Source organism: Microtus oregoni, unplaced genomic scaffold (assembly GCF_018167655.1).
Source record: "Microtus oregoni isolate MIOR12 unplaced genomic scaffold, Mior012 000072F_ref0000427, whole genome shotgun sequence".
Taxonomy (NCBI): Eukaryota; Metazoa; Chordata; class Mammalia; order Rodentia; family Cricetidae; genus Microtus; species Microtus oregoni.
Window position 1 is genome coordinate 7,778,369 of NW_024543979.1, and position 12,657 is coordinate 7,791,025.

A 12,657-nucleotide genomic window follows, 5' to 3' on the forward strand; every position below is an offset into this window, starting at 1 on the left:
ATTGGGGGCAGGGTCGATTCAAAGCTTGCTAATTCTGGCTAGCCTAGCTATCCTGCTTTCCCCAGAGTTCCTCTGTCTTCACCTTCTCAGTTCTGGTGTTCCAGGTGACTGCCATGCCCGCCTGGCATTTTTGTAGGATCTGGAGAACTGAACTCGGTTTGCTATTCTTTGTCTGGAAAGAGCCTTAACCGCTGAGCCATCTCTCCAGCTCACTGAGTATACATGTGACGTTTCCTTCATCCACTCCTTTGTTCATGGGTATTTAGGCTGATTCCACAGCTTGGGCCATTGTGAAGCGTTACATAAAAACAGAGATGGACACCTATTTCTGTGGTGTGTTGACGTAGAGTCCTTCAGGGGTATAACAGGAGCAGTTTATCTCCAACTCTAACTCACATGATCTCATAGCCTACCAACCAACTCTCCTTGTTACAGGGCGCCTCCCCATTGTTCCCTGAATCCTCTCGTCTTGTTATAGTGTGATCCCCATTATTGCCTGAATCCTCCCATCTGTTACAGTGTGCCCCGTCCCCATTATTCCCGAGATCTCTTCCATCCTCAGTCTCGTGATGCTGACATGCTCTGAGGTCCCAGTTTCTCAGGCCCCTTATCTCTTTACATGTACTCTCTAGAAGAAGTAATCCATGAGAAGATCTCTGCGTCCCTACGCTGATGACTGCCTCATTTATACCACCTGCCTTAGACCTTTCTCCTGAACTCCAGACTCATACCGAGTGGCCTGCTGGCATCTCTATGTGAGTGTCTAACAGATATGCGACTGGAAAATAAAGCTCCTGAATTTCCCCACAAATCTACTTTCCTTAACTGTCTTCCTGCTCTTTAGTGCACCTTAGTTGTTTGCTCAGCCCAAGCCTTCAGGCATGCCCTACTCCTATGGCTCCTCTCGTCCTACATCCATCCGGACAGGAAGCCCTGTCGAGCCTTCATCCATCCACTTCTCACCACTTCCACAACTGCCTCCTTCCTCCTGACCGCAGGCTGATGGTGCCTGGCTCGGTGCCACAGCCTCTGTGAGCAGGTGCTCCCAACCTCCCTCTCAGCCTGTGAGGCGTCGCTTGGGTCGATAAGGACTCCTGGGCTCTCCTGAAGAACAGGATCCAGCGGTTTCCAGCTTCATACCCTGCAGTCGCTCCTGCACTCCTGGTGGTCTGAATCCTTTGGTTCCTTAAACTATCCGCCATGAAAACCTCCACAAGTCCACCGTTCACTTAGTTTGTGCCCTTGTCTTTTCTGGGAGGCATGTTAGTGTTACTTCCTAGGGAAATTGCCAGGGTATTAAATCCTTCATTGTAGGACCGTGTTCCTGTAACAGTTTACTCTCACTGTGGTAAGAGTCTCAGGAGGCTGCTATCCTGACTCCCATGTATTCATACCATGGAGCTGTCTGGTTGCTGTAGCTGAGACCATGCCATAGCGTGTCATAGCATGTCATATCATAGAGCCTCTGGTTCTGTAGCTGAGACCATCTGATACCATGGAGCCCTCTGGTCACTGTAGTTGAGACCATGTCATACCATGTCGTTCCATGGAGCCCCCTGTTTACTGCAGTTGAGACCTTGGGGGCAGCTATCTGAGACTGGAATGCCAGTCTTGTTAATATGAGTGGCCCCAAAAGGATAGGTAGCAAGGACTCAAGAGTGGCCTCTGGCGAACAGGCATCAAGAAACTAAGGCCTTCAGTTAGACAATCTACAAGGGTCCGAATTGTAAACGGAGACTGCTTGTTCATTTCCCAACTGCCCAGACCCAAATAATCACACAGAAACTGTATCAGTTGCAACACTGTTTGGCCAATTAACTCAGGCTTCTTATTAACTAACTCCTACATCTTAACCCATTTCTGTTAATCTGTGTATTGTCACTAGACTGTGGCTTACCAGTGCCAGTATGTTGCTCCTTTGGCAACTACATGGAGTCTCTTTGTCTCCGCCTTCTCTCTCTCTCTCTCTCTCTCTCTCTCTCATATATATATATATATATATATATATATATATATATATATATATATATGAGATTTCCCACCTGGCTTTACTCTGCTAAGCCATTGGTTGATTATCCAATAAAAGCAATACATATACAGGACACCCCACATCACTGAATCCTGCCAATAGCCAAGCAAGCTTAGCGGTATGACCTTCTCTAGTCAAGCTTTCATATGGGATCTCTGCTTGGCAGACTTACCGAACAGAGCAGTGCCAGGTTCTAGACCCTCAGAAACTAAAGAAAATCTGCATTGTTTTAACCACTAGGTTTGTGGAAGTATTACACAGCACATGACTGATACACGTTCTCTTTGCAGTTCTTGTGTTCTGTCCACACACCCAAAAAACTTGGTTTAGTACTCTTTAAGATTTAGTACCCCACACACGTTTTCCTAAATTCCTCCAGTATAGGTTCTGTAGTTCCTTCCTTCCCTTTGTAGACCCAGAACTCAGCTGGGTTATATTAGGACTTGACCTAGTTAGTTATAGGTTTTACCAATGACTGCTAATGCACGAAACAGTCCCACACCAGTTTGGAATTATTATTGATAAAAGGATTATTTATTTGAGGGGAAAAACTTACAGAACGCTGTCTACATGACAAGGAAAGGAGTCTAGTCACCGGAACCAGAGTCAGAGTCCGAAACAAGAGAGTGAAAGGAGGGCTGCGGCTGTTTTTTAAAGAGAAAGAGACCACACCCCAGTGGGCTGGTATCTCAAAGGCTATTGGCTGAAGGAGCGGAAGGAGCTCCCGCAGCAGACTGCAGCTTTTTGTAGAAAACCTACCAAGGTTTTCACAGCCAGTCCACCAGTGGGTGAACCAGCCCAAATTCTGATTTCAGTACCTATTTCTGGCAATCATTTCTCTTTACCCGCACCGCTGAATGGTTCGTAAGACTTTTGAGACGTACACACAGGCGACTTATGGGGGAGCATTCCCGGGACACGTGTCTGCAAAGGAGCGAGAAGAGCAATGAGTGGAGGGAGGCCAGCCTGCATTCCAAGTTTTAGCTGCGCCTTCAAGCAGAGCCGGGCACCTAGACAGCCCTTCAGATCCAGTTCTGTTTGGAGGGATGGAGGTCAAGACTTAACATCCCTCATCATTTAGTTGCTAAGGATAGGCTGATGCTGGGCAGGGGCCTGACCTTGAGGGAAATAGTCAGCTGAGATGCCGTGAAACCCTGAGGGACAGTCCAGGGCCCACTGCCTTTTCCCAGGAGGTCTGTTTGACTCAACACTGCTCCAGTCACCCTTACAGATACCAGCCTCCTTCAACACGGACCTGTCCTTAGAACTGTGACATCAACACGGACCTGTCCTTTGAACTGTGATGTTAAACTTGGGATAGCCCCAGGAGCTGGAGAACAATGCCCTGGGTTCCATTAATAAGTAAATACTATCTCCTTATTGATGATTGTGAATTTGTGCCTTCCTCTCAGATTCTGCATCTCAAAACACTGTCTAGACGTTCACTGGACAATCCAGCATCTCATTTGGAGACCCAGGAAAGGACACAAGAGTTCAAGTAGAAATTTTTATCTTTATTTTTATCCTAACACCCTTATTCTTACTGCTGAGGCTGCTACAATTCTCCCTGTTGTCTCAGATCCCACCTCATCCACCAGCAAATCCTCAGAATTTCCGACTGTTGGCAGTGGTACTTGCGTCTTGAGCCGCCTGCCATCTCCTGTCAGCCACTGCTCGGGTCTTCTCACTGGTTTCTTCTCTACCAAACAGCCAGGACTGCCTCCTCAAGTGTAAGATTGTGTCCTGCAGGCCAAGACTTTTCAATGGTTTCCTGTCTCATTCAGAATGAAGTTTGATCCTTCCATGCTCAGCTCTTATGCCTGCACTTCCCAGTTTGATTTCATCCTGTGTTATTGCCAGTCCTCAGCATCTTCAACACGGTTCCAGTTTAGATCTTTGTGTTGATAGTCCAGCCCTCTGCTTTCTTCTGGTCTTTCCTAACGTGCTCTTTGTTGTCTGATGAGAAGGAGGTTCTTCTCATCAGCCCTACTTAAACAGACACCATCCACACACCTGCTAGACCCTACCATCCTTATCTTGCTCTATTTTAATGAGCATTTATCTTATGCTAGGATGGAAGTTCCGGAAAGGTAGGTCTGCCGTCCACTGATGTGGCCCCCTTACCTACAACAGCAACTGCACACAGCATGCACCAAAGATTTGCTGCAATCATAAATGAATATGCAAATTTTCACAGCAGAGACATGACCTGAAACTAGCATATAACCTGGTTTCTGTGTATGTGTGAGCACATGCATGTGTGTCTGTTTGTGCATCAGTGTGTTTGCTGTGTGTGCTCGCGTGTGTCTCCATTGTGCTTGTGTTTGTGCTGCGTACGTGTGTGCTGGTTTCTCATCTTGTGTGTGTTGTTACTTATCTCATTTAAAATATGTTTCTCAAGCCTCCTGGCTTCTGCCCAGACCAGCAGGGTTTATGACATGGCTTGGGTAAACTCATTCTTTTTTATTCCCTTCCCAAACACTCATCCACATCCACACTTAGCCTTAGCAAACCAATTTCTCAGAATATGGCAAGCCAGCCAAATGTATAAAAATCTATATTTACAGAGAGATTAGGAAGTATTTATTCATTTCACAGAAGGAGTATTTGCTTTGAGTCACCACAGGAATCCTTTCTTTCAATTGCAAGTTCACTAAATCAGTTTAAAATAGAGTGTGGCTTCCAGAATCTTCCCAAACAGGGAAGAAAGCAAGTCTGCACATCAGACACTTACATGCCATAGTCATGGGTCTGCCCCATGGAGATTACCACTAACTCCCGACACACTGTGGTTTAATGAGTTACGCCAGGCATCAATTTAATTACTATAGTAGTTTAGTTGTGTTTTAAAGTTTCTCTGAATGTCACCAATTATCCCATTCGTTCTAAGGGAAAATATATGGTACATGGAACCATTCAGCTTAGGACAAAGAGATTTTATGCACCCAAAGAGGCAACTCCCGTTTCTTTCCATTGTAGAGTAAACTAGGAACACACCAGTCTCTCCATTGTAAATGATTCTTATATTGGGGGAGGGGAGTAAAAGTGAAATAATTGTTTCTAGATGTGAGACAGAACTGTGATTCTGAAGAGAAAAGGTTATGTAGTGGTAATGGCTACCACTTAAGATGGCTGTAGTTATGTCAAGTTGTATTCGTGTATACATTCTGTTGGGCACAGTGTGAAGAACGAGGAGTATGGGAACCTAAATAAGGTCGCGCCTCCTACGCTGTGGTGCCTACCGTGGCCCAAGTGCTGGAAAATATCACGTCCTTGGCTCTGCCGTGTTCTTCGGGATGCCGTTGTCAGAAGTCTTTTGAAACTAGATTGACAGGCAGGGTTTCTTCTCTTAGGAGTGAAGAAAATGGATATTTCCCACTGCTGTTACCTGGCCGGGTTATGCGGATGACGTCATGCTAACAGGCGATGATGTCACAAGTACAAGAGGGGGTGGTCCCCATACCTGAAAAGGATTCTGTGTTAGTTACATTTCTGGGCATGTGACAGACTACATCACAGAGACTTATTTAAGGAAGGAAGCTCTTGTTCTGACCCACGATTCAGGGAATAGTCTGTCATGGCCAGGAAGGCGTGACAACTGAAATGTCTCTGTCCATAATGGTGGGACCATCACATGGTCACTGCTTGTTATGTTTTCAAGGACCAGGAAGCAGAGATGGGGCCAGGGCCAGCTGTAACCTAAAAGTCCTGCTCTCAGTGGTCTGCTTCCGCTAGTCAGGTCACATCTCAGAGGCTCCACGACTTCCCAGACCAGTGCCACCAGCCAGGGACCATATATTCAAACATACACACACACACACACACACACACACACACATGCACACACACACTGCTCACAGCCCTGTGCTGTTGGAAGACACAGATTTACCCTTTATAAGCCCCTGGCCAGTGCTTCTCTACCCACAGCGTGAGTCTTGCTGTTTTTCTGCTGTCCCTGGAGACTGCACAGGTAGTGAATGAAAGTTTATGCCTCGCCAGATTGCATCTCCGGATCGCATCTCCAGATCGCATCGCCCGATCGCATCTCCGGATCGCATCTCCCTTCACGTCTCCCAATCACATCTCGGCAGGCTGAGCTGTTAGCTTGGTTCTTGGGGCTCAGGGCAGAAGTTAGTCAGCTGCTTGCATGACTGTTTTTTTGTTTTTTAAAATCTGGTTTTGAACACTTGCCTCGACTGTGGATTCTGTTTCCATGTTGGACAAAAGGTCTTGCTGCATGCTGTCTACATGATGCTCAAACCCCTGGCAGGTTGAGGGAGCATCCTAGGAGGGGGTAGGATGTGAGATTGTAAGGTTAAGGAGGGGATATTGTAAGGATATGGCTTGATGTGACTGCAGACATCTAAAACCATAACTACACAAGGTCCCCGAGTAACCCTGTTTTTTTTCTGCATACTTTCTCAGCAAATCATAAATGGATTAAAATATTAGAGGCAGCTGTGGGACTTTACTGTGGGACTATGGATGCCCCTGACTTTTTAATATCATCTGAAGCCAGGTAAATTCTAGGCAGGATGAAGTCACTGTTGTGTGACCCAATAAATGCACTCATCTGGATACATAGGACCATACTTCTGCATATAGGTCTTCCAAAAAATCACATTCTGCATGATTCTAGATCTGTCTGTGTCTCTTTGGTCAGGGCACCTGAAGGCTGGTCCTCATACACCAGGACCACATTATCCAGGAGTACACACTCCTTCCCAACCTCACTTCTGAAGCCAAGGTGGTGGGTGGTGTAGCTTGTGTGTCTGGACATTTGGTCCCTGGCTACTGACACTGTTTGGAAGATGGAACTGCTCCAGAGGAAGTTGGTCACTGGGAGCTGGGCCTCGGCTTTTACAGTCCCTTCACACTTCCTGTGTGCTCTTGGTTTCCTGCTCTAGCAAGATATGAGGGGGTGAGGGCCCCACCCTGCGGCCCCTCCTGCGCCCACAGGGCCTTCTGCTGCGATGCCTCCTGCTCCATGGTAGACTGTGTCCCCTCGAATTTAGGCCAAAGGAGACCCTTAAGTTGCCTCATTTTGGGCATTTGGACAAAGCAGAAAGAAAAATAAAATATTCAGTCCCGGAATTCTACTTTTGAATTTGGTTTTCTTTTTAACAAATTCTCAGAGTTAAGTGGAGAAAAATCATAAAAAATCAATTCAAGCTGTGGCCTTCTGAGGAAGAGGGGTGAGATCATATGACCTTTACTCTAGTGTGAAAATCAAATCTCCATGAAGCCCAGTGTGCAGTTCCTCTGAAAAAAAAGCGAGATGGAAATTTAGAGACAAAGGCAGAGAAATGCCCAGACTCAAGCCTCAGACTGTTGATGACATCTGCAAAAACTGATGAAGCAGCTCGCTTGCTTTTAAACAGGTTCCCTTAGGGAATGGCGATGGAGAGCTTGGCTTGCTAAGAAACAAGAAAAAGATGCCTACATTTTCCTCGAAAATGACCATTGGGAACAGTTCTTCACTGTATAGAATTATAGCATTCATAGGTGGCCGGGAGAAACAACACATTATAAATAATGACCTCAGGATTGAACCATGACCCTTCGGTCTGGCATTGGTCTGCTTTCTCTGACTGGTCAGACCACCTTTTCTCAACATCTCTGCAAAAACAGGGAGGGAAAAGCCAGATTTGTTTCAGGGGGAAAAATCAGACAACCCTTCATGCTTACGCAAGAACAGAACGAAAACTATGGCCCATTGTCATATGCTAACATCTTAGCTGGGTCTCTCAGAGCTCAGTTGTCTTTCCCCGAGGCTAGCGAATCCTATGGTACTTCAGTTTAAGATTTCACACCAAATTATCTCTCAACGCCAGATGACCCACATTTTCTTTCCCTTTTCTTCTTCAGTGTGATTGAACTAGGTCCTCGGGGCATGCTGGGCCAGGGTCTGCCACTTAGCTACCCCTCCAACCCCTTGCTGTAGGGAACGGTGTACCCATCAAGAAACATGAAGTTGCTCTCTGTCAACCTAGGGGGAGGGCCATGCCGTGTGATGTGACTAGTGGAGTCTGTTATTGCGACACTATTTTATGGACAGAAAATATTTTCATAAATATTCCTATTTATGAAAACATAAGTTTGAACTAAGGTTGTTGATACTGGTTCTTCCAGGGAAGGGACTGGAAGAACTCGGGGTACCTGTGGGACCATCTTCTACAGTAGCTGTTCATTTCAGCAGCTAATAAGAATGTGAGGTGAACAGGGGAATTACTTAAAAGGCTCAAGCTGGGCAGCAGCACAAAGTGAGTGGTTTTAGTTTTGCTCTGTGGTGAAGGAAGACTTTGGAGGAAAGCAAGACAGTTGGTTCCTGGTCAGGGGCTGCTGTGGTCGGCTTAGCTGGAGAGAGAATGGTTCCCAGACAGTGGAGAACAGTATGGGTAGGAATGAGTTTATCATTTAAAAATGATATTCTTGAGGTGAACGATACCTAGGTTTGCTAAGGTGGAGTGTGGTGTCAAGGCTCCAGCTATATCCCAGTTTCTGCCTTGGGTAACCAGAAGAAGCTAATGGCAGACAGACGGTGAGTGATGGAAGCAGCGTCAACACTTAGGGGAGATGGGAAGAGTGGAGCCTAAATACATGACGTTCCCCTTGACGCTGAGAATTCAGAAGGCGTAGGAATGAGCTCTGGGCACAGCCCCTCCACTCTCTGTTCCCCCCACCTCCACTCTCTTGGCCCCTCATCTTCCTCATCAGATTTGGTGCAGCAGGTGTGGTCAGAGTTGTGTCAGCTCAAGTGGAGACTTAGCAATGACCAAATAAGACACAAGTTAATAATTGATATATCTTTTTATTATGCACAGATAAAGGAATTAAAACTGTGGTTATCAAAACTATACCTCTAAGCAGGTTCACAAGTCTCTGACTCACAAACAGGAAAGGTTACAGCAGGGGTGTTCCAACTGGCCACAGGGATTTTTCAGGGTACGCTTTGACCCTCACAGACGAAGAACAGTAACAAAATCAGGCTCATTCAGGAAAAACCAGAATAGAGGAAGGAGTATTGTATTTGGAAACTGATAATAGTCCTTCCTAGAAAAATATCTGTCAGTTTTATGAATGAACCCCCAGATAAAACAAACAGGGTTAAGAAAAAGTTTGCATACACGACTCAGCCGACGACATATGCTGTTAACACAACCAGCAGTACACGCATCATTCAAACCATGAGGTAGTTACAGTAAAAAAGGAAGGGCGCGCCTGTGCACCCCACACACTCAGGCATGCCTGCCGAGAACACACGCAGGAAATGGACTCACGATACATTACCAGACAAGCAAGAGACCATTTTGTATTTAGGAAAAAAACTGCTACATGACCAGCTCCAGCAGAAAAAAAATCTCCAACCTTGACAACGCAGTGTTACAGCTGGGGAACACCACAACATGAAGAGCGGGGCATTGCAGTTACCATGGTCTCGGGCAGTCTAGCGTGGCCTCTGATCATGGTGTGGCCCCCAGAAACAACACAAGACTTTGCAGGTGGAACTGGGTTCAGCCACTCTTAGGAAACTTGCAGAATATGTTATAAAAGTAAAGCTTATACTTTGTATTAAATCTGTGATTGGCAGGAAGAAGTCAGAAACACTGTAACAAGAGGCTGGGGAGGAGACCCTAGCTTTATACTTCAGAAATACTTAACACATTCATTCTCCAATACGGAATGGGGTTCTTGAGCTGAGTAATACTTCTGATAGTGAGATCCAAGGAAATAAAAGGTGATTTTTTTCTTTCTCTTTCTAAAAATATTTTTGTTTGCAATTTATAAATTTGTAAGTTAATTTAAGATTATAAAATCATTGGTAATGTAGTATCTCTCTCAAAAATATACATTTAAATATATTACAAAATTTTTAAACTCCATCCATCTAAGAAATGACTTTTTTAATACCTTCCCATAGCTAATTTTCTTTTTAACAAGACGGTAAAGGTTTTTTCTTTTTTTGTTTTTTAAAGTAACTGATGAGAATTCACAGTAACTGAAATTAAACATTTCATATGGAGTAACTTAAATTTCTCTAAAACATTTAAATATATCTTTATACAGACTTTTTGTAGTAAAATATAGCTATAAGTGATTTAAAGACTCTAGTCTTCTTTGAAGACATCTTTAAACATTTTATACATAGAATATATACTTAACAATTACATTCTGCTGAAGGTTAGGCAAAGCGCATTATTTTTAGACACAGGTAGCATAATCTAGGTTTTCCACAATGACAGCTTGACGAGAAATGATGAACTAAAGAGAAGTATTTCCCTGGTCTCACACCATTCGTACTCATAGGTGGAAATCTGAAATACTCTCAACTCATCAATGCATCAGTCTGAAGCTGTCAGCCTGGAAGGAATCTGCTTTGGTTTGAATTATCCCAAATGAATAAGAGCCATTCATTCATCCTTCCTTCCTTCCTTCCTTCCGTCCGTCCATCCATCTATCCGCCCACCCACCTACCCATCCGCTCACCCACCCACCCACCCATCCATCCATCCACCCGCCCGTCCATCCATCCGTCCGTCCGTCCATCCATCCATCCGCCCATCCACCCATCCGCCCGCCCACCCATCCGCCCGCCCACCCACCCGCCCGCCCACCCATCCGCTCACCCATCCATCCACCTATACGCCCACCCACCCACCCACCCGCCCACCCATCCGCTCACCCATCCATCCACCTATACGCCCACCCATCCATCCATCCATCCATCCACCCAGACTACGACTCAGTGACAAAGACACTGCCCTCTCCATCCATTTGCCCTGTTTCTACCAGCAACATTTCCTACTGAAGTTTTCACTCCTGAAGCACAACCACCTGACTCTGAAAGGCAGTAGAGCTTGCGCCTGAGAATTTCAGGCTAGAATCGAGCTTGTTCTACTTATGGACTCTTAAGTTGTTTGGGGGAATTCTGGGAAAGCAATCTGATTTCATTTACGGTGGATCCGGCATGGAGAGTCCCCTCTGGGGCTCAGTTTTAACACAGCGCTACAGAGCGCTGTCAGAGTGGCCTCATATTTTTCTGTTGAAGGAAGTTCCCCTGAAACCCTTTTTTTGTGAGCTACTTTAAAGCTAGTGCCCTTCTCTCTCTGCATTCTGAGGGCAGGACTGGTGACACGGTGAGATGACCTGGGGCCTCCTGGAAGGGTCTGGCTTTGATAAAGGGTTCATCAGAAAGGCCGCTGTATTGAGTCCACATAGTCTACGGCTTATAACTCACGTTTCAACTCTGGAAGCATAGAACATTTTTAAAGAGGGTGTGGTCTTATCTCCAATGTGCAGATGCCACACACTTGTGCTTATATGCACACACACACACACACACACACACACACACACGTCAGGACAAAATGTCAGAAACAGGCACAACCCGTTGTTCCATACTTTGGGCATTTTCTGTTTCTGTATGCCTGCAAGAATTAACAAATTTGGCTTTAAGATATGTATGGAGTTGGCGTGTGTGTGTGTGTGTGTGTGTGTGTGTGTGTGTGTGCACGTGAGTGGAGGAACAGGAATCAGCATTCATTTTGGCCCAAGAAAGGAATGTTGCCTTAACAAGTGGCAGGGTGTAGCCTGCTCCCCCAGGCTAGCGAGCTAAACAGGGCACCATGTAGGGTGTGGCAGGTCAGGAGTGGGCACCCAGAGAGAGGTGCGGATTGGATACGGAGGGGACATTTCTTCTATTTTACATCTTGGTGCAGCTAGGAGGGCATCTTTGGCCACGTCTCCCTGGCTCTATTCTCTGGCTGTCTTCCTTTCTCCTTCCCCCTTACTCTGGGTCAAACTTCTGACCCCAGATGATGGCTGTTTGGACACCTGGACAAAGCAGCATTAAAAAAGAAAACACTAGTGTGTTTCACATTGAAACCCTCATCCTCCGAGGGTCTGGAGAAGGCCACTGGCTTAGCTTTCATATGTGACAGATGTCCGGGGTGATGGGGGGTGGGTGCAACAGGCTGTTGGCACACTGAAATTCACTCTCTCTTTACTGGGAGCCCAGATGGAGCCTTCGGAGTCTGGACAGGCAGCGGCGGCTTTGGGCCCTGCCCTGGTGGCGGCGGCAGCGACGACCGGGCTCCCACTAGGCCATGCTGCTGCTGGAGCAGGGGCTGCTCTGAGTGCTGCCGATGCTGTGGGCTGCGCTGCTGTTCTCCGAGGCCGGTGGTGAGGTGGGGACTTGCTGCCTTCGTGCTGTTTCTCCTGCAGTGAATAAAGACATGTCACACATGCGTTCTGGAAAGGAATGCCCCCCCTTCTTTGATATGTTACCTGGTGTTTTTCTTAACTATAGGCAGAAGCAGCTAACTCCGATTGGCGGGAGGGCCTTGCACTATAATTTTTTTTTCTGATTTGTTCTTGTTTTTGTAAGGCAGTAAGTGCTTCTGTATGGCCAGTTGTAGCTAGGCTCTGTGGCAGCTGAGGACCAATACTCTGGATTCTAGGGCCTACAACTCAGGGGTGAGCCTTCTGAATGCCAGGAAACCACATAGCCATCAAGTACAGGCATCTACAACTATCTAACGAGCTCATGACCAAGAAACGCACGAATGAGTTATACAATTAATCACAAAACAGTAACATAATGGTCTAAGTAAATTTGAAATTGTGGA

The 12,657-nt window shown here is 46.1% G+C and overlaps 1 protein-coding gene across 3 annotated transcripts in view; it reads right to left on the reverse strand.

Annotated features, from left to right (window-relative positions):
- Nucleotides 1–10,711: 10,711 nt before the first annotated feature.
- Nucleotides 10,712–12,657, reverse strand: part of Tgfbr3 (transforming growth factor beta receptor 3) — a 173,159-nt gene continuing 171,213 nt past the window's right edge. For all 3 annotated transcript variants that reach the window (XM_041642150.1, XM_041642148.1, XM_041642149.1), the window contains one exon: nt 10,712–12,247. In XM_041642150.1, the coding sequence (XP_041498084.1) occupies nt 12,129–12,247 (119 nt within the window). In that variant the 3' untranslated portion in view covers nt 10,712–12,128. The remainder of the gene's footprint in view (nt 12,248–12,657) is intronic.